Genomic DNA, 23,909 nt, shown 5'->3' on the forward strand with positions numbered 1-23,909 from the left:
GTCACTTGAGGGCCGGGGCCCACTCTGCATCTACCGACCGGATATATATATTCGTTTTCATTCCCCACCCTCAGGGGGTGAGGCGGGCCACCAAGAGGGTTGCGCCCTCGCTCTGGCCGACAGGAAAGAATTTACTGAAACGCGGACTCACTTCGATAAACACTGCCGTTAGTCATTCCATGTTCGTGACCTCAAAACCCGACACTGAATTTGCTATGCATTTTGCTTTCTCTTACTGGATCAACAAGAACCAATTACCAAGTCGTTAAATGTTTGCCACTGGCGATCGATTAATCGCCGTTTGATATCATCTACCATCTACAATATCTCAATCGGTCTTGATTCAGCCTTGAATGAGAGGGAAAGTAAATCAAGTTACGTGTAGGTAGCGTTAGTAGGCTATTCATGAAAGAACCAAATTGGGAACTCTCCCCGTTAGCTTCCGTATAACACCGGTAGATGACACAGGATATTTTATCAATATTACACATATACGTATTTTAGCTTTTATGACTTACTATGAACTTAATCATTCCAATTCTAGTATCAGTTGTATATTTAACGGCACCGAATGACTTTATGGGATTGAGTTAATAAGACAAATTTGTAAACTGTGAGATTTAACATAGCAATCTTCAATCGCCCCTCCCCTCCTATCATTGAACTCGCCCTTTCGTTTACAGTGGAGGAATGGTGCCTCATTTATGTTGGTGAATATTGGATGTTTATATTGAATGATTGTGTCGGTCTTCGCGATGTTACGCCTCGTTTAGTCATGAACAGCAGGTGACACACTCTCTGGATATAAACAGTCTGAAAACGGGAAGGTTGGCCACTGAAAAAAAATGGGTAAGTTTGCTTTGCCGGTCACTAGCTTTGAGTTCAAGTTTATTATGACGTCCTAAACGTAATAAACTTAATGTAGTAGGTGTTGACTAATGTGGGCTGAGTGATCAGAATACTAATGTCCATATGTTGTCAAATGTAGCATTCAAGCGGCATGATACGTCTAAAGCATTGCGGTATTTATGATTTCACTCAGCTGTCATAATGTGGTTAGGAACACAAGTATACGCCTACAAATAGGCTATTTCTGTTAAAATTTACTGTTGTGATTGCACGAGTGATGTCCCTGGAATACATTGTTTCTCATTTGGCATGTATAAATTTTCGTAGTAGTTTATTTCCTTACATTCTGAGCGTTACTTGTGCTATATTTGCATGTTCGGAATTCATATCAGACAAATTACAGCTTATTAAAAAAATCTGCGATGGAAGTTTGTTGTGATTTTTGAACACCCATTATAAAGTTCGACTTTTATATTTCGTATAAATTAAAAAGAAAATGCTTAAGGAATGAGATTGGCTTTTTTGCCGTAACGAGAATGAATAGGGTTGCAATGTAATCTTTCCAACTTCAGAACTATTGTTTAATTTTGCATCTACTGGTGGAATTTCTAGTACCTACTGTAAAAATGTTTTAATGTGATTTAGTTTTCATGTAGGCCTATAAATTTTAGTTCTTCTTTCAGCAGGAGTGTTCATTACATGGAACATAATAATGTGCAAGAAATTCTTGATATTTGAATAGTCTATAAATACTTATAAAATCTGAAAGGTTCCACCTATTCAATACAAAGCAATGCTGTCTGATTGTATTACAACATAATCACTTTATTAGCAGTACTAGTTTCGATGTTTCAGAAAACATTGCTTTGTATTGAATAGGTCGAACCTTTCAGATTTTATAAGTATTTGTAAACTCAGTTCAATACGGATAAATTAAGATGAAATTTCTTATGTTAAATTTGAATAGTCTGTCAGCTTAGGTGTAAAAAAAGAAAACGGCAGTTACTGATATAGAGATCTAGGTTGTTATAACCCATCGATGGTTACAGGTATTTTATTTTGTACCTGGTGTAACACTTGTGTTTGTGAATGAAGATGGAGGCTATGTAATCTGTGTTTGTTCCAAAATAAAATTTATATACATGTTCCTGTAATAAGTTTCCTTTTTATTAAATTGCTTCTTCATTTAAGGCAGTGATTGCAGTGCCAAGTTACAATGATGATTAGACCTGCTGTTTGTATTTTACATACCAGGTATTTTATCTTTCAATGTCCAAACAGACCTTAGCATTTTTTTCCTTTTGATATACCTCCTAGGCCTATACCAGTTTCTGACTTTGGCAGAGTTATGGGTACAGTGTTCATTAATGCATTATTTGCCATAGCATCCTTGTCAGTTTACAGCTTTGCCTTAGGTTCATTGGCAAACGAAATGTTACATTAATTTCTGCCATGCCTCAACGTGGAATTTCTCATAGATGTTTGAGGGTTACATGAACGAATTGGATCCACAAAATATCACTGTAATATTTGTCCCAAATGGAAGATAATTGCTTTTACTCAAATGAAGTGTAAAATCTGCGGTAAATTAAGAAATAGTACAAAATATTTTAAAATCATAGGAATAGAACCAGCTTTTGGGTGGTTAGGCTGTGTGCGTTTACAGAGTTTTGCCCAGATGTACCATTTGGGCTCATCAGTTGGATTGACACGCCCCTCCAAGACTGCTTAGTTAGCAGGTTAGCAATACCTACTTGCTAACACAGCGGGACCATGCATTTGGTCTGCCACTGCTAAGCAAAGTTACGACAACTCACTTTATCATCTCCCTTGTATTGCACAGTAGCGTGAAACCTGCTCTCCAGGCCATGGGGGTTATTACCTTTCTGCAGTGTTAATGTTCTTTTTTCTTCTAGTCTCTGATTTTGGCTAATGGTAATCAAATTTCAGTATTGGACAGCTGTGTAAATTTTTCTATACCATGATTTTATAACCATCATCTTCTACCGGTATGTTTCTTTCTCGCTCTTAATATCCCCATTCTTTGACTCGGAAGCCAAGGAGGAGGAGTAGTAGTAGTAATAATAATAATAATAATAATAATAATAATAATAATACAAGCGGTGAAGAACAGACCATGAACCATCTCCTGCCTGCAAGTTGTGTCCAACTAATTGTTCTACTCAGAACCTGATTGATGCCACCAGGGAAGTGTGCGAATTGGCTAAATACTGGTCACACTACATTTACATTTTATTTGTATGGTGTATGGTAGGCCCATGTGATGTGATATTACCTTGTTTCTAGAAATTATATGCTTATAGTACCAATTTTTTGATGTATTTTATTTTAATATCTTTACCGTAATTTATGTTTCCGACACGATTAATTTTTTTTTTTAAATCTCTCTTTAGATTATCCTAGTTATTTTTTGGATTGTTGGTCACGCTGGCTCATTTTGGATTTTGGCCATCTGGATGGAAAGCCACCAGCAAAGCCACTGACCTAATCATGCCCCCAATAATAATAATAATAATAATAATAATAAATTGGAAGGTATCTCTGAACCACCTCTGCAAGTTTGTTGGTGGAGTTGGCCTCACCTTCAAGGAGCTCGGTAACACTGATTTTAATTGTCATATTGTTTACATAAAATGTTTGTTAAAAGAAATTCATGTCAGTATCGCCATAAGACAACAAAAATTAGAAAGAAAATTGGTAGGGTGTATGATGTTTACATGGTATATACAAGATTAACATTTGGCCATGTTTATGGCATTAGTGCCAGATCGAGCAGTACACTGCCTGAAAAAGAAAAAAATAATTGAAGCACCCAGAAGAAATGGTCAGATGTCGATATAACTTCATACATATACACACCATTGGCGGGTATGTAATTGCTTAGAGTTGCAATTCTCTGTGACAGGTAAAACAGTCATCAGAGTGCATTAGTGTTGTTATTAGTCCTGGTAGGGTATATAAGGGGCGTGAATGGTGTCAGATGTTGAGTGATCACTGTGAAGGAGATGTCGTGTACTTGTGTGACACGGCGTTATTAGCACCTGACAGAGTTTGAAAGAAGCCTCATTGTGGGTCTCCATTTGGCCAGCTGGTCGAATCTTGCTGTATCCAGATTTATGGGACATCCGGATGTGACAGTGGCCCGATGTTGGACTGCATGGGGACGTGAGGGCAGGCATACTCATCGTCGTCATTAAGGTTCCGGTCAACCATGTCTGACCACCACATGTCTGACCACAAGCATATCGTAACCCCTTCACATCTGCACCTGCCATCCGAGAAAAAGTAACAGACTCCCTGCAGGATTGTGTGTCATCCCGCACCATTGGTCGAAGACTAGCAGCAGCCGAAATATGGAATTACCGTCCCATGCATCTTAGACTGCCATTAACACCACAACACAAACGGCTGCATTTGGAGTGGTGTTATGACCAGGAAACATGGACCGCTGATGAATGGCATCACATTGTGTTCAGTGATGAATCGCAGTTCTGCACTACCCTGAATGACCATCATCTGCAAGTATGGCAGTGGCCTGGGGAGAGGTCCCATTCTTCCAATGTTTTGGCGAGACACAGCAGCGTCACTCGTGGCGTCATGGTGTGGGGATCGGATATGACTTCAGGTCACAGCTAGTAGTGATTGAGGGAACCCTGAGGGCACAACAGTAGGTTACGGACATCCTGTGTCCTCGTGTGTTACCTCTCATACGACAGTATCGTGGTGCCATTTTTCAACAGGACACACAGCATGTTTGTGTATGAACTGTCTGCGTGATCTTATGGTATTCCTGATGCCAGCAAGATCCCCAGGTCTGTTGTCTCCGATTGAACGTGTGGAACTAGCTCGGACGTCAACTCTGTCCTATTGCCAATATCCAGGATATCAAGGACCAGTTAGAACAGTTGTTGGCCAGCTTGCCTCGGGAGAGGTTACAATGGCTTTGACACCCTTCCCAACCAAATCAGTGCATGCATCTAGGCCAGAGGGTGTGCAACGTCACACTGTTAAGTGGGTTTCATACTGCCAAGTTCTTTGTAAATTTCACTCAATTTTGTAATCCTGAAATAACATCACATAACCTCTTAACACGTGAAGTTTCATTTAGTTTCCTCCTTCCCTTCTGAGTGCTTCAATTTTTGTCAAGCAGTTTATATAAGGGTAGAGGGCAGTTCATCAGGTGCCTTAAGTTATTGTCCGATGTTCATGGTAGTTGCACAAGATATGTCCTTTCAGGAATCACCATTTTTTTTTTTCAGATTGCTTTGGATCTCAAACTACAGCTTGTAGTCAGTTTAATGACTTCCATGTAACTATGGCTTCCTCATGGCTAGGGTGTAGTTTTCCTTCAGTTTTTACACATTGCAGGAGGTTGGGGAACTAGTGGTTCCATAGTTCAGCCCTGTTTTCCTTTGGGACTACATTAAGTGGGTTTGCAGAAAATTGTTCCCGAAATTGATGGTAAGTGGTGTCCGTGTAGAGGGTGACCTTTCCGCTTTAGTTTTATGACTACTTCATGACAGATGTCAGGAACAACTATGCTCCCAAGGGGCAACATAGGGTATGGGCTCTAGATAATCTCACTTTTCTTGGTCTGACTTATACCATACAGGGATAGCATATTCTCCAGATGAGTTGTATGTTTTTCAGATGATTAGATGCAATATTATTTGATCCGTTCACTTCAGCATCGCTAAGCTACACTACATTACTTTGAACCATTTCAGTGTTCTTGCCTGAAAAGTTCATCAGCCGGGTGGTAGGAAGTAGAAGCCGGGCGAGGAATAACTATGCAAAAATGAAATATTATAACATTTCAATTTATCCCCCTCAGGGCATTAACAGTAATACCAGACAGGTAAATATTAAATGTAAAACTGAACTATTTTAGTATTATCACGAAAAAGGCACAACAGAGTATTTTGAACTTCCAGTGTTCCATTGCTCACTCATAATCATGTAACACCGGGGCTTACCACTCGATTTCTGTGGAGTGCCATAATGGTTTGTGACATCCCAAGGAATCTAGTGCTCGCATGCGATACCACGCTAATCCAGACACCGCTCGCGCACGACACTACGTGATAGTCAAGCTAAATATTTCAACTCCTATTTGATTCATGCATTTATGCTGCCAATAATAATAATGATTTATCAATTAAATAAACAGTTGTACAGTATTTGCATTTTAATTTGGAGCATCCAGTGACTGAAATATGTATTAGTATTATTTAACTAGCACGTAACTAGGTTATGTTAGCTGGGCAGTCTGTAAAATTGGCAGGGCAGTGTAGCCATTAGAAAAGTCCTAGGGAGAATATTGCCTTTTACTGAAATGGCTCGGTGGTCAGATTGATACATCTTGTAGGTGGTATTCAATTCAGAGATTCTCAATTGAGTTCAAAGTGTGTGCTTAATTGTAGTCTTTTGTGAAAATAACTTCCACTAAAGTACACTATAGTTATACAAAGCCAAATTATAATGGAGTTCAGAAGAAAGGTACTTGCTGGTTTTTCTCAACTAATTGGAACATTTTTTTAATACCATGGTACACACTGTATAACTAAACTAAACTCTTACATTGAAAAGCAGTGATTTAAAAACTTTTAATATGGAGTTGGCCAATAGAATGTAGGGCCTATTATACATCAGGGTGATATGAAAACAAGTCAAATATTTTTGAGTTACAAAATTCTTAATAGTACCTGAAAGTTGTGTTTTCAGTGGACTATTAACATATGCCTTTCAGAATGTAATCATATTACTAAAATATCTTGTGGTAGTGCAATATCTATAAACATAATTATTTTCTATTTTAAGTATTATGACAAAATGCTTGGACCAGTGAAAAGTATTTTTATATTATGTTTTGGGACACATTATTAATAAAAGTAGCTTGCCTCTAAAAAGCTTGTGATTAAATTTTACATTAATCATTAAACACAGGAAATTTATTTTAATTGCAGAAACACATTAAAAAGCATGTGAAAATGCCTTTATAATCATATTTTTGTAGCACTTAACACTGCAGAATAAAAGTATAATAGAAGCCTATCATCACAATCAATCACCAGTGATCTGCATTTAAGGCAGTCGCCCAATCTACCGCGTTCGTGGTCTTCTTAAATAATTGCAAAGAATTTTGAAATTTATTGGTAAATGATTGCAGTCCCTAACTCCCCTTCTAATAAACGAATATTTGCCCCAATTTGTCCTCTTGAATGCCAACTTTATCCTCATATTGTGATCTTCCCTACTTTTAAAAACATCACTCAAGATTTATTCGTCTACTAATGTCATTCCCCGCCATCTCTCCACTGACAGCTCAGAACATACCACTTTGTCGAGCAGCTCTTCTCCTTTCTCCCAAGTCTTCCCAGCCTGAACTTTGCAATATTTTTGTAACACCACTCTTTTTTCAGAAATCATCCAGAACAAATCGAGCTGCTTTTCTTTGGATTTTTTCCAGTTCTCGAATCAAGTAATCCTGGTGACGGTCCCGTACACTGGAACCATACTCCAGTTGAGGGTCTTACCAGAGACTTATGTGCCCTCTACATTCTTGCCGGTACTACAACCTCTAAATACCCTCATAACAATGTGCAGAGATCTGTACCCTTTAGTTACGGTTCCATTTATGTGATTACCCCAATGAAGATCTTTCCTTATATTAACACGTAGGTACTTGCAGTGATCCCCGTAAGGAACCTTCCCCGATCAACATAGTAATTAAAACTAAGAGGACTTTTCCTATTAGTGAAACACACATGATTTTTAACCCCGTTTATCTTCATACCATTGCCTGCTGTACATTTCACTACATTGTCGAGGTCTTTTTGCAGTTGCTCACAATCTTGTAACCTTTTTATTACTCTATGCAGTATATCATCATCCACAAAAGGTCTTATGTCCGATTCCAGTCCTTCACTCATATCATATAAAGGCTGAACCGAAATTCGCGCACTCGGGCGTCGCAGCGCGACATGCCGACGATATAAAAGAATGTCACAAAAGTTCGTCCTGCGAGTATATCCGGCAGAAAAAGAACGTTGAAGAGTGGCAAACTGACAACACTGTAATCACATGTAGGGTAACTACCTCTGTCAGCACATATTAGTCCTGCTGTACAGTTGGTGCAGTGGGTAGAGGGGTCGATCCTGGGTTGAGGTGTATGTTTTTTATTTCGAAAATGTAGTCCAGGTGTTATGGTATCTGGCCTCTTAATCGTCAACAGCAATTGCAGCGGGTCCTCTAGGAACCATTTGCACTTGCATACTACGAACCTAGAAATGGACGAACAATCGTTTTCGTTGGTCAGCTTTGAAAGACGCCCTTTCCCCGTCGTGGGCGTGAATTTATTCTCTGTTGACGATTAAGATGCCAGATACCATACCACCTGGACTAGATTTACGAAATAAAAAACATACGCTTCATGGAGGACTTCCCTTCGGGCTTCTCGGAGGGAAGCAGTGGTATGTCGTCTTCGGATCGGCCACGGTATACTAACGCACTCTCATTTATAGAAAGGAGAACCCCCTCCGGTGTGTACTTGCGGCGATCATCTTACCGTGGTACACATCCTTACGGAGTGCGTGGACCTGGTCGGTCTGCGCTGTAGTCTAAAACTCCCGCGTACTATCTCCCTCATCCCTGGCGATGACGAGCAGTCCGTAGACATCGTCATACGTTTTGTGAGAGATAGTGGCCTTTTTTAAAAAAATCGTGTGTAATAATGTCCTTTGTCCTAATTTATTTGTGTTAACTACGCTTTTATCCCATTGACTTTTAGTCCGTGTTGCGTATTTTAATGTGTTATTTTAACTTTTCCAGGCAATGCCTTATTCCTTTGTCACCTGCATTTCCTATTATTTTATTAGAAATAAGGCATTGCGAATTAGGTCCACTGTTTGTTTTAATCTCATAACCATTTTTCATCACCATTTTTTTAATTCCAGTCAGTGGAAACATTTTAAAATTTTAATTATCATATTATATCACTAGCTGATGTACCCGTGCTTCGCTACGGAATTCTACATTGTATACAAAATTCTAGGTTTGGTAGTGTACACGTTGTGAGCAAGACTGTATTAAATTGCATAGCTCTTAACATTACCCTGGAAACACGACGGACTGCGTTAGGGAATTTTCATTGTAATGGTAGGCCCGCTTGCCTACCATCTTTCACAATCAGGTTGGGAAATTGCATTATAATGGCAGACAGTCACTCTCAACCTGCCTTTTTACATCCTCAGAAAGTCAGTGGTTTTCCCAACTGAAATGAACATAGGTCATTACAATGACGTCAGTAGGAATGGCGCGAGTAAAAGCAATGATTTCACATGAAATAATCAAATGAAAAGCCACACAGTTTCTCACTTTTAATTAACAGTACTACGCTGCCGATCTAACAGTCCAAAGTTCCAGAGCTGGAATGACCAGGCTGCAGACAGCCGTGATCCGTGAACACTATTAGTCTTTTTCCGGAAAGGGTGGGGTCGAATAGTGGAGAGTCCCAGGGCAAAAACTATGTCCTTTTGCTAATCAGTTTCCTAGGAGTACCCGATGTGTCGGAAAATCTCAATTCACTACACTGGCGGCGGAAGAATCTGACTTGGAGGCAATTTTTTCCTCCAAGCCAGAGGAGAAACCCGTTCTTCACTGCTAATTTTGAATAAAATGAATGCAGAATTTATAAAAGTGAAGAGGAAGAAGCTTTTTTTAAGAAACGGCTTCTTTCAGGGTTGAATTTTAAGTTATTTAGTGAATTGTGGTGCTATAATTTGGAATATGCTTAAATTGTAATTCTAGACCAGGTCATACTACTACTACTACTACTACTACTACTACTACTACTACTACTACTACTACTACTGAGTCTCTGCCTTAAGAGTGCACACTGCTCATTCAAAACAGCGCGTCGGAGTAAGGATCGAATAGCTGGAATACTATGATGAATCAGTGAGTTACGTACCAGCAGTACGGTATCAGAAAATGAATGAACCATAGGAATTACATGCTAAATAAGAAAGTTTTCTAACTCCCCAGCTATTTCCCGCCAATATTCAGTCAGGCTGTTATACTCGATACGCAGCAGTAATCCCATCTATCGGAGTTGAGCGGCAGCATAAAAGACAAAGAACATCACCACAAACAATGGTCAATGTAATGTTATTGTTGATCGATGTTAAGCGCTTTCACTATTGTAGGCCTTCATATTTAGTTTTTTTCCGACTCAAAAATACCACTCTTATCATAGTCGGCACGGTAAAATTGAATAAAACATAAATGGTCGGAAATTGTATTCTCTATAACTTTTGTTATGTACTACTTTTCGATAGGACCAATAACATAGGTATTTAATAAAATTAGGCGCCTTCCCCTAAACTACAATTTCATACAGGGCGAATAAAATTGTTTATAACTTAGACTGTGGTTTCTTATTCCCCGACTCTATATACTGACTTTCATTAAATTCTGTTAACCCATTTTCTCGTGGCTCGGCGTTGATATGGACTTGGCAACAAAAATACAAATTCATGAATATCTGTGTTATCAAAGCTGGTACAGTAACAATGTATGAAGTAAGTGATCGGAAATTTAATTCTGTATAACTTGTTATGTAATATTTATCGATAGGACCGCTAATAATATAAATATTTGAGAATTCAATTTTAGGCCTTCCCCTAAACTACCATTTCACTCAGCGTGATTAAAATAATTTATAGCCTAGATTATAGCGTTTCATCACCCGACTTTACATTCCGATGTTCATTAAATTCTCTTCAGCCGTTTCCTATTGACGCGTGTACATACATACAGAAAGAAAGAAAGAAAGAAAGAAAGAAAGAAATAAAGAAAGACAGACAGACAGATAGACATACAAACAGACAGATAGACAGACAGAAATTACGGAAAAGTAAAAAAAAAAAAAAAATGCATTTTCTTGTTACCGTGGACATGACAGATACGGAAAAATCATTCATTTCAAATTCTGAGCAATGCACAGGCAAAACACTTATTTTATATATAGATTACATATCAGGCCTTCCCCTAAACTACCATTTCACTCAGTGCGAATAACATTATTGAGAGCCTAGATTATAGCGACCTATTCCCCAACTTTGCATACCAATTTTCGTGAAGAAACGACCACTAATAAAATAAATATTTGATAATTAAATTTCAGGCCTTCTCCTAAACTACCATTTCACTCAGCGTGATTAAAATAATTTATAGCCTAGATTGTAGCGGTTCATCACCCGACTTTACATTCCGATTTTCATTAAATTCTCTTCAGCCGTTTTCTTGTGATGCGTGTACATACATACAGACAGACAGACGGACAGAAATTACGGAAAAGTAAAAAATGCATTTTCTTGTTACTATGGACATGAGGACATGACCGATACAGAAATACCATTCTTTTCAAATGCTGAGCAATGTACAGACAATTTATTTTATAGATTACATTTCAGGCCTTCCCCTAAACTACCGTTTCACTCAGTGCGAATAACGTTATTGATAGCCTAGATTATAGCGACCTATTCCCCGACTTTGCGTACCAATTTTCGTGAAGATACGACCACTAATAAAATAAATATTTGACAATTACATTTTAGGCCTTCCCCTAAACTGCCATTTTTCTCAGCGTGTATAGCCTATATTGTAGCGAATTATTTCCCATCTTTGTCTAGCGATTTTCATTAAGACACGACCACTAATAATATAAATATTTGAGAATTAAGTTTCAGGCCTTCCCCTAAACTACCATTTCACTCAGCGTGTTTAAAATAATTTATAGCCTAGATTGTAGTGGTTCATCACCCGACTTTACATTCCGATTTTCATAAAATTCTCTTGAACCGTTTTCTCGTGATGCGTGTACATACATACAGACATACAGACAGACAGACATTACGGAAAAGTAAAAAATGCATTTTCTTGTTACTGTGGACATGACCAATACTGAAATACCATTCTTTTCAAATTCTGAGCAATGTACAGACAAAACTCTTATTTTATATAGATAGATACATAGATGACAACAAGCATAGTCATCATCAAACAAACGCCTCATCCCAGGATTGACCCCTCGACCTCCTGCATGCTAACGCAAAACTCTATCCACTGCACCAACTGTACACAACGACTAATATGTGCGGACAGAGGTAGTTACCCTACATGTGGTTACAGTGTTGCCAATTTGCCACTCTTCAACGTCCTTTTTCTGTCTGATATACTCGCAGGAAGAACTTTTGTGAGAATTTTTTTTATTGCTGGCATGTGAAGAGTCGCGCTGCGACGCCCGAGCGCGCGAATTTCGGTTCATCCTGTATACAGTATATATAAGAAAATACACAGGTCCATTAATACTGCCTTGAGGATTTCCCCTCTTAATGATTACAAGATCACCTGGTTTGATTCTCGATGAGATCTATTTTCTAGAAATGTAGCCACCCATTCAGTCAATCTTTTGTCTAGTCCAGTGCCACTCATTTTTTGCCAGTAATCTCCCATGCTGTACCCTATCAAGCTCTTTAGATAGGTCAATTGCGATACTGTCCATTTGTCCTCCTGAATCTAAGATATCTGCTATATCTTGTTGGAATCCTGCAAGTTGAGCTTAAGTGGAATAACCTTTCGTAAACCCGAACTGTATACTATCGAACCAGTTACGAATTTCGTAAACATATCTAATGTAATCAGAAATAATGTTTTACCAATGCTTACATAAAACGCACGTTAAACTGACTGGCCTGTAATTTTCGGCTTTATATTTATCACCCTTTCCTGTATCCACAGGGGCGACTATAGCAATTCTCCATTCATTTGGTCTGGTTCCTTCATGCACACAATAATCATATAAGTACTGGAGCGAACATTCTCAGTCTTACCTGATATATTTAGGATGGATTTGAAAATACGCAGTTCAAGAAATTAGGAGAACATGTTTTTGAACGTATGCCATGCTCCACAAAACAATACGTCACACCCAGGTATATTACAGACTAAACTTTTATTCTTTACCGTTGGAAGTATACAAAAGAACATCGATAAATTCGCGTTTATTTTCAGAACACAAACTGAAATGCCTGAACAGGGGCGAAAACAAAGTGATAACATTCCTGTGTGGATTTTTATCACAGTTGGAGAGCTTCAGTATGGTGTATGACCTCCACGAGCATTTATCACAGCTTGGCGCCTACGTGGCATGGTCCGTATAAGTCGACGGAGGTCACGTTGCAGTATCAGGTCCCTTTCTTTAATGAGAACCTGTTCGAGGTCTTGGAGAGTCTGTGGTGGAACAGGACGCCCACGAACACTTTTGTCAAGCCTATCCCACACATGCTCGATAGGATTAAGGTCGGGACTCACGGCTGGCCATTCCATCTCTTGAATGTCCAGTTATCACAAGACAGCTCTGGTGATGCGCGCTACATGATCCCTGGCATTGTCGTGCATGAGTACGAATTCAGGGCCAACACCGTATGCAGCAACCCACACATGCTGTAGCAGTATCTGCTCGATGTACCCCGTAGCGGTAAGATTACCACGGACGACAAGATCCGTACGGCCATCAATACTGATGCCACCCCACAACATCACATAACCTTTTCCGAATTGGTTGCCTTCGTGGACAACATTTGGCATGTACTGCTCACCACGGCGTCTCCGTATACGTTGACGTCCAGTACGCTGTGTCAGGGGAAATCTGGACTCGTCTGTGAACAACACAGGTCTTCATTGGCGAAGTTGCCAGTTGACATGTGTACGGGCAAACAGAAAGCGAGCTGCGCGGTATTGCTGTCGTTAAACGGGGCACTCGAACAGGACGTCTGGGTCGTAAGGATACTTTTCTTAACCTGTTCCTTACTGTCTGGTCAGACACTGTGACTCCAGTGACCCTCCTGAGGTCTTGTTGCAGTTCTCTCGCAGTTGCTGAACGACGCCGCAACGCACAGATGGTCGGATATCGGTCATCCTGTGGGGTTGTATTGCGCCCACGACCTTGTCCAGCCCTCCTTATGAACTGGCATGTCTAATTTTAGCGATTCCACAAGCGTTGAATAACTGACGGAGAGACATTGAGATCCACAGCAACACGACGAAAAGTCCATCCTTCCTGGATCAAAGTGACGGCCCTTGCGCCTTGAACCTCGTTAAGATGTCCCATGGGATGCGCTGGTTTACGTACAACGTACTCAAATGACCGCTTTAGTCTGTGTACCTCACAACGACACACGGACGCACCGCTATTCACGTTCTTTTGAGGGGTCACCTGACAGTTTAATGCATGGCTACGCCTACAGACGGAGTATAACTTCGATTTGACATACTCTGAGTAGCTAAGGTCGCAAGGTATGCTGTACGACCATTGGAATCAAATTAATGTTCACATACCAGACGTTACAAAACATGTTCCCCTAATTTTTTTGAACTGTGTAGTTCGATAACAGGAGTAGTCTTTTTCGATCTGAGTGCTGCTTACGACACACGAAACATCGAACACTGCTACACCAGATCTGTATCCTCATCAAGGATGTTAATTTCACAGGATCATTTCTACCCTGCTGCAGAATCGAAGATTCTTTGTTGATCTCAACGGCCAACGATGAAATTGGAAAACTCGGAAAAATGAGCTGCCATAAGAAAGAGTAGGCCTACTTACGCAATGCTTTTTAAACACACATGACCAGCCATTTCTCACAACACAAACAGATTTTTAAAGAATACCCTGTCCGTGACTGTGAATGTATTTATGAAATAATCTGTTACCAGTCACAAGTTTTAATGAATGATTTACTGTATTTCACAACGCGTTTGAGATTTTGCTCCATCGTCAGGTGGTAAAAGTGGTCACTTATAATTGTTGCTCTACTTGATACACAATTGTTTTCAAAGCATATTATACTATTGCGTTTAAGAGTAGGAGCTACACTGGGTAAAATAAGTATTCATACACTGCATGTGCGGCTTGTCATACATTTTTAATAAAAACACAAATACTTCACGCCCTAGTACATGAATTATATTTCTTAACTAGCTGATGTACCCGTGCTTCGCTACGGGATTCTCAGAAAGACTGACTTGGTGGTTTTCCTAACTTAATTCAACATAGGTCATTACAAAAACGTCAGTAGGAATGTAGCGATTGAAAGCAATGTTATGATATAAAATACTCGATTAAATGAAAAACCGCACACTTTCTCACTTTCAACGAAGAGTACTACGGTGCCGATCTAACAGTCCAAAGTTCCAGAGCTGGAATAACCAGGTCGCAGACTACCGTGAACACTCCTCTGTCATTATTCCGTTAAATATGCACACTACTCAATCCAATCAGTGGCTTAGAGTAGGGATAGTATAGCTCGAATACTATGATGAACCAGTGTGTTACGTACCAGAAATATCAGAAAATGTATGAATCAGAGGAATGGCACGCTAAAGAAGAAAGTTATCTTACACCCCAGACAGTCGGTACGACCAAGCGAGTTGGCCATGTGGTTAGGGGCGCGCAGCTGTGAGATTGCATCCGGGAGATAGTGGATTCGAACCCCACTGCCGGCAACCCTGAAGATGGTATTCGGGAGATGGTGGGTTCGATCTCCGCTGTCGGTAGCCCTGACGATGGTTCTCCGTGGTTTCCCATTTTCACACCAGGCAAATGCCGGGACTGTACCTTAATCAAAGCCACGGCCGCTTCCTTCCACTTCCTAGACCTTTCCTATCCCATCGTCGCATAAGACATATCTGTGTCGGTGCGACGTTAAGCAAAAAAATGGTATTCCGTGGTTTCCCATTTTCACACCAGTCACACCAGGCTGTACCTTAAAGCCAAGGCCGCTTCCTTCACACCACTATTCATTTCCTATCCCATCGACGCCATAAGACCTACCTGTGTCGGTGCGACGTCAAGGAAATTAAAAAAAATCTCGGTACGCTGCAGTAATCCTATCTATCGGGAATGAGAGGAAAGAGAAGAGAAAAAACACATAACAACAAACAATGGTCAGTGTAGTGTTATTGTTGATAAAGTTTGAGCTTTCTATATTGCAGGCCTTCACATTAATTTTCTTTCGACTCTGTGATATTAGGGTGTCTTGCAAAATTATTTATATCGTAGACTGTAGTTCCTTATTCTCAGACTTTACATACTGATTTTCAATAAATTCTGTTTACCCATTTTCTCGTGACTCGGCGCTGATATGGACTTAGTAACAAAAATCGAAATTCATGAATATCTCCGATTATATGCGGTACGGTAACAATGTATAAGACGTAAGTGATCGGAAATTTAATAACTTCTTACATAACTACTACTAACTTACGACATAACTAAAGTTAGGTTAGTTATGTAGTATTTATGGATACGACCACTAATAACATAAATAACTTATTTGAAAATTACATTTCAGGCCTTCCCCTAAACTACCATTTCACTCAGCGTGAATAACATAATTTATAGCCGAGCTTGTAGTGGTTCATCACCCGATATTACATACCGATTTTCATTAAATTCTCTTCGCCGTTTTCTATTGATGCGTGTACAATCATGCAGACAGACAGACAGACAGACGGACAGAAATTACGGAAAAGTAAAAAATGCATTTTCTTGTTACTGTGGACATGACAGATACAGAAATACCATTCATTTCAAATCCTGAGCAATGTACAGGCAAAACACTCGTTTTATATATAGATTACATTTCAGGCCTTCCCCTAAACTACCATTTCACTCAGTGCGAATAACATTATTGATAGCCTAGATTATAGCGACCTATTCCCCGACTTTGCATACCAATTTTCGTGAAGATACGACCACTAATAAAATAAATATTTGACAATTGAATTTTAGGCCTTCCCCTAAACTACCATTTTTCTCAGCGTGTGTAGCCTATATTGTAGCGAATTATTTTCCATCTTTGTCTAGCGATTGTCATTAAGACACGACCACTAATAACATAAATATTTGAGAATTAAATTTCAGGCCTTCCCCTAAACTACCATTTCACTCAGCGTGATTAAAATAATTTATAGCCTAGATTGTAGCGGTTCATCACCCGACTTTACATTCCGATTTTCATAAAATTCTCTTGAACCGTTTTCTCGTGATGCGTGTATATACATACATACATACATACTTACATACATACATACATACATACATACAGACAGACAGACAGACAGACAGACAGAAATTACGGAAAAGTAAAAAAATGCATTTTCTTGTTATTGTGGACATGACCGATACAGAAATACCATTCTTTTCAAATTCTGAGCAATGTACAGACAAAACTCTTATTTTATATAGGCCTATATAGATATACAGTACAGTTTGTTGCTTTCCCTTTGTACGATACTTGTAGCAGTCCACATTCATACCTTACCGGATTTTACAATTTAGAGACTGGATGTGCAACACCGTGTGAACATCTGAGTCCTTTACTTTCGTCAATATTATTATTCCTTTAAATGTCATATAGGATTATATACAAGCATAACAAATTACTGACCGAGCGAGTTGGCCGTGCGGTTAGGGCCACGCAGCTGAAAGCTTGCTTTCGGAAAATAGTGGGTTCAAACCACACTGTCGGCAGCCCCGAAAATGGTTTTCCATTTTCACACCAGACAAATGCTGAGGCTGTACCTTAATTAAGCACACGGGTGCTTCCTTCCCACTCCTAGTCCTTTCCTGTCCCATCATCGCCATTGGGCCTACTGTGTCGATGCGATGTTAAGCAAATTGTAAAATATATTGTAAGTATTTTTTCAGTTCTCTACAGTCATATAATTTACCACTGTCCGACTCGTTGGCTGAACGGTCAGCGTACTGGCCTTCGGTTCAGAGGGTCCCGGGTTCGATTCCCGGCCGGGTCGAGGATTTTAACCTTAATTGGTTAATTCCAATGGCACGGGGGCTGGGTGTATGTGTTGTCTTCATCATCATTTCATCCTCATTACGACGCGCAGGTCGCCTACGGGAGTCAAATAGAAAGACCTGCACCTGGCGAGCCGAACCCGTCCTGGGATATCCCGGCACTAAAAGCCATACGACATTTCATTTCATTTACCACTCACACTTTACATTAACGGAAATCATTTTACAATCTTTTAACATCTTAAAGCAAATCATACATTTCAGGAAAGGCTAAATGAAAACTCCATAATAGGCTGAAACCACTACCGAGCGTCATATTTCCACTTGTAATCACGTTTAGAAAACATCGACAGTAATAATAATAATAATAAGAATGGTCTTACGTCGTATTAAGTACTTGCTTGGTTTTCGGAGACGCTGAGGTGTCTGAATTCTTTCCCACGGGAGTTATTTCATGTGCCGCTAAATCTGTCTACAAGAGGCTGACATATTTGAGCACCTTCAAGTATCACCGGACTGAGCCAGGCTCGATTCTGCCAACTTGGGCTCAAAAAGCTAGGGTCTAAACCGGCGATGATAATATTTTGTCTACTTTACCCCAAAATCTCGCCAACGTTTTTAGGCCTAAAAACTCGCTCATCCGTTTCGTACGAGAGAGGACATTTTCGGTCCTTGGGCAGAATTATACCAAATTCCTGGTCATTTACACAAAAAATAGCGAAATATACGTGCCCTCCTCCTAAACGTATGTTGTTAGAAGACTTAATATGAACAGTAAATTGATTTTGTGTTACTTAACTGCACCTGAACACCGTCCTCCTTTATCACGCATTTAGTCCTGTATTCATGCTTTTTGGGCTTTCTTTTTTATGGAGAGAATATTTACGTGTAAGAATTTTAAACCGTATCTATATCCACACAGTTTTAAAAGTCCCCTTCTGGGCGAGTTGGCCGTGCGTTTAGGAGCGCGCAGCTGTGAGATCGCATCCGGGAGATAGTAGGTTCGAACCCCACTGTCGGCAACCCTGAAGATGGTTTTCCGTGGTTTCCCATTTTCACACCAGGCAAATGCTGGGGCTGTACCTTAAAGCTACGGCCGCTTCCTTCCCATTCCTAGGCCTTTCCTGTCCCATCGTCACCATAAGACCTATCGGTGTCGGTGCGACGTAAAACAAATAGCAAAAAGAAAAGTCCCCTTTTTACATTGATGACTTGATGAGTACAGCGGAGTGAGCTTTTTTGCCTAACGGCTGCGATTTCAACATGCTCCGCTCGCTACAGTGATTCTCTGGTAGACGGTGGCATCAATGCTACCTCTAGTGTACCATTTACTAACTCTATGGTAACACTGGCCAGAAAATTATCACGCAGTATGTTCACATATGCTGTGGCAGTCATATTATCCTCAACAACAACAACCAGTTCTCCCACCCCAGTGTAGCTCATGTATCCTCACACCATGACATGACCTCTGCCATTGTTGACAGTTGGTACAATGTTCTTAGGGTCAGATTCTCGAGTTGGTTTACGCCGTACATACCTTCCCCCATCAGACTCAAAAAGTTTGAACTTGCTCTCATCCTGTAATATAACTTCCTTCCAGTATTCCATGGGTTTGTTGAGATATGCGCGAGTAAACACCATTTTCACCCTATTGCGCTGGTAAATGAATGGTTCCTTTCTTGTCACTCTGCCTTTTAAGCCAGCTTCGTGAATGTATTTCCTTATGGTTTGAGGTGTTACTTCCTTGCCTGTTGCTGTTGCGACGTCTTCAGCAAGCATTCGAGTGCTTACGCCCGCGTTCTTGCGCGCTTGTACTACATATCGCGACTCTCGGTCCGTTGGAGCTCTAGGACGTCCAGACCTTCGTATATTCGCCGTAGATCTTGTTCGTTTGTTCATAAAATACTGGATAGCAGCATGCGAGTTTTCTTCGGTAACGTAAGTCGCTCTTACCATAAGGAAACTATTTTTTTTTTTTCCCTTCACAACTCACCCGATCGACATTCCATTCCTGTCCAGTATTAGTTTTACTGGATACACGATTAGTGATTTGTTTTCAGCCGTCAGTCGGCGGCGTTTACGTACATACACGACTACGATCTAATTGAATGAGAACTTTTTTTGTGTGCCGTTAAACAATACTCTGTTATAAATCAAGGAATACAATGCGTACACCCACTGTACGTAACAATTAATTCTGTCAAATTGTAGTGCATCTGTAGTGTTAGTATAAATCGCTTACCGATAGTTCCCGTTTGTATACCGTTTGTAACCATGCATGTATGAATACTTATTTTACCCACTGAAATGAAATGGCGTATGGCTTTTAGTGCCAGGAGTGTCCGAGGACATGTTCGGCTCGTCAGGTGCAGGTCGTTTGATTGGACGTCCGTAGGCGATGAGGATGAAATGATGACGACACATACACTCAGCCCCCCTGCGAGCGAAATTAACCAATGATGGTTAAAATTTCCGACTCTGCTGAAAATCGAACCTCTGACCAAAGGCCAGTACGCTAACCATTTAGCAATGGAGCTGGACATTTTACCCACTGTATGTGCATTATGAATTACAGTTTGCACTGTAACCCGCAACCGAACATTCGAAGAGACGCACTCGTACTGCAAGTTGGTGTATGCTTGTCAGTGCAGATACAGCATGCCACTGTCTAATGGCGCTGGCAGGTAACCGCTGAATTTTGCATGAAGAAGTCGTAGTCCACTGTTTTTGTGCTAATGGCGTGTGGTCTCCGGAGAGGCCTGGTGCAGGTCTTTCGAGTTGTCGCGATTTGCAAGTCTGTGAAGATGAGGCACTACCTAACGTAAGATGAATTATAATGCTGAAGGCGGCGCAGATACCCTGCCCTCGAGCCAGAGGAATTAACGAATGAAGGTTTAAATCCCTAACCCAACCGGAAATCGAACCCAGGGCCTCTCGAACCAAAGACTAGCGTGCTAACCATTAGCCATGGAGCCGAACTGTTTTTGTGATGAACGACCTACAGTATATTATTCCAAGCATGTTTTCGTTCGGTTCATAACCTTCGAGGTCAAGGTTGTCCCTTGTCTGTGGGGTGGTATTTGAAGGTGCTCATATACGTCAGCCTCGTGTTGGTAGATTTACTGGCACATAAAGTAAAGCCGGTATTATTTATTATTCGCTAATCGGGCAACTAGGGAGCACGATAAGTTCCATTATAAGTTCTGGCGTTCATTCAATTTTGGTTGATCTAGTAGGTTTTCATTAGCTCGCTGTTTCAAGCATCTCATTCATCCGACCACTTTGCACCATTATTATTATTATTATTATTATTATTATTATTATTATCCAATCTGCTTTACGTCGCATCGATACAGATAGGTCTTATAGCGACGATGGGATATGAAAGAGCTAGGAGTGGCCTTAATTAAGGTACATCCCCAGCGTTTTCCTGGTGTGAAGATGGGAAACTACGGAAAGCCATCTTCAGGGCTGCCGACAGTGGGATTCGAACCCACTATCTCCCGAATGCAAGCCTACAGTTGCGCGACTCTAACCGCACGGCCAACTCGCTGGATATTATTATTATTATTATTATTATTATTATTATTATTATTATTATTTTGCTATGGGCTTTACGTCGCACCGACACAGATAGGTCTTATGGCGACGATAGAATAGGAAAGGCCTAGGAGTTGGAAGGAAGCGGTCGTGGCCTTAATTAAGGTACAGCCCCAGCATTTGCCTGGTGTGAAAATGGGAAACCACGGAAAACCATTTTCAGAGCTGCCGATAGTGGGATTCGAACCTACTATCTCCCGGATGCAAGCTCACAGCCGCGCGCCTCTACGCGCACGGCCAACTCGCCCGGTATTATTATTATTATCATTATTATTATTATTATTATTATTAGTAGTAGTAGTAGTAGTTACACGGGGATAAATGGATCCCAGTATTAAATCCGAGACAGAGTTGAAAATCGAAGTAAAGATAACCGGGCGGAAAGCTACTGACTTGCAGTACATACCATGGCGATGGACTCGCGCTAATTTTTGATATTAATTTTATATATTAAAAATGCTATGACTTAGCGTAACATGTGTACACTTACTAATGCATTTTTGTTTGGAATATACAAGTATAATATTTATTTCCTATCTTCATGACTTCCGTAAAGTCGTGGGAAAAAGAACAGGCATGTGTACCTGATCCTCTCCGAGATAACGAGCTTCACGAACAACTTCTCATGAAAAGTCCTGGACATTATAATAGTTGAATTACCACTATGTGGTCACGTTCACTGATAAAGGTACGTGCTGTGAGAATCAAGTGAAGTTCAACAATTCATTGAATGTTCAGTCTTTAATCTAATCCGTAGTCGGGGCTGATAACCAACCAAGAAAAGAATCAACAACCGCTTCGTATCAGTGGGTGTGGGTGTGATAAAATAAGTGAGATTTCCGTGATTAGACTAGCGAAATCTGAAACGTGACTTTGACAAGTTAGCGTTTCTTGCGCTATTTATGGACACGTTATCAGATTTTGCTTGTACTATTCGACTTACCAGTACGGATCCGAAACCTCATTTTAGATTTCGATAGATATCGCCATTTAAAAAAACTGCATTGTAAATTGCCTGTTTGTTATGTTTTGTGTATCCTAGAACGTTGCCTTTTAATCATCTCGAATAACTAAAAATTTGTGTAGGACCACAGTCATTAATGAGGACTGCATCTCATATATTCTGCAAAGTTTGTAAAGTTTGGTACAAAGCCTTTTTTTTGAAAATTGAGTGTGTTGATCAGTAATGGGAATAGATTTATTATTGGTTTGGTGGAGAACCCGTCGTTGGTTTCGGATTTCGTGTACTTATTCTTCCTGAACGAAATGAAAATGAACTGTACCGGGTATGGCTTAAGAACTTTGTAAACAGAAAGTGGAGTGTTCAGTAGAACTGAACCACGTTTACTTGCGTTTGTATATATTATCTTGTAATTGACCTGTCGTTCTGTGCCAGGGCCGCTTAAACTTTCTTGTGTGTAGGTCCAATAGTTACGAAAAACTTTCTTGTGTGTAGGTCCAATAGTTACGAAAATGGCAGTTCGTGGGCCACAAGACGAGAATACATTATTATTATTATTATTATTATTATTATTATTATTATTATTATTATTATCGCTATTAGTAAACATAAAAACATCGTTTGTTGTTTTCTTTAGCCTTAGTGAATATTGATATTATACTAACTAATCCAGTTTTCTAAATTAAGTAAAAACAGGCATGCAGTAAATACCTAGCGAAAAGTGTGAACTGATTTTTTGAAGATAACAAAGTAATGTCCGATTTAAGTTCAGTGGTGCTGAGTATCATCTTGTAGATTTTGAATTTTTTGTTGCCATTTCATTTCGTACCATTAGGGGCCGATGACCTCGATGTTAGGCCCCTTTAAACTACAAGCATCATCATCATCATCATCATCAGACCCACTTTGCTTTGCGGGAGCGAAAGCTGGCTGGACTCTGTATACATTATTCATAAGTTAGAAGTAACATACATGAAAGTAGCGAGAATTATTGCTGGTACAAACAGGTGGGAACAATGGCAGGAGGGTACTCGGAATGAGGATATAAAGGCTAGGTTAGGAATGAACTCGACGGATGAAGTTGAACACACAAACCGGGTTCGGTGGTGGGGTAATGTGAGGCGAATGGAGGATGATGGGTTACCCATGAGAATAATGGACTCTGTTAAGGAGGGCAAGAGAAGTAGAGGGAGACCAAGACGACGATGGTTAGATTCAGTTTCTAATGATTTAAAGATAAGAGGTATAGAACTAAATGAGGTCACAGCACTAGTTTCAAATAGAGGATTGTGGCAACGTTTAGTAAATTCGCAGAGGCTTGCAGACTGAACGCTGAAAGATATAACGGTCTATAATGATGTATGTATGTCTCATTATAGACTTTTATGGCCTTTTCTTGTTATCGTTCGGTCTGCTAGCCCCTTTAAATGAACTACGTGCCGCCACAGTAGCAGCAAACTCTGTGGCCTTGTTTACTTCAACACCTTTTATCTTTAAATCATTATAAGCCGAGTCTAACCAGTAATGTGCGAAACGCTGTGAGTGTGATGTGTTCTGAAGGCCGGAGTAAGTGCTTGGTCATACATAACAGAACTC

The 23,909-nt window shown here is 40.1% G+C and overlaps 1 protein-coding gene across 1 annotated transcript in view; it reads left to right on the forward strand.

Annotated features, from left to right (window-relative positions):
- The first annotated feature begins 494 nt into the window (after positions 1-494).
- Positions 495-23,909, forward strand: part of Unc-115a (Uncoordinated 115a) — a 475,062-nt gene continuing 451,647 nt past the window's right edge. The window contains exon 1 of the mRNA XM_068226596.1: positions 495-849. Coding sequence (XP_068082697.1) covers positions 846-849 — 4 coding nt within the window. The 5' untranslated portion in view covers positions 495-845. The remainder of the gene's footprint in view (positions 850-23,909) is intronic.

The sequence above is a fragment of the Anabrus simplex genome, chromosome 3 (assembly GCF_040414725.1).
Source record: "Anabrus simplex isolate iqAnaSimp1 chromosome 3, ASM4041472v1, whole genome shotgun sequence".
NCBI lineage: Eukaryota > Metazoa > Arthropoda > Insecta > Orthoptera > Tettigoniidae > Anabrus > Anabrus simplex.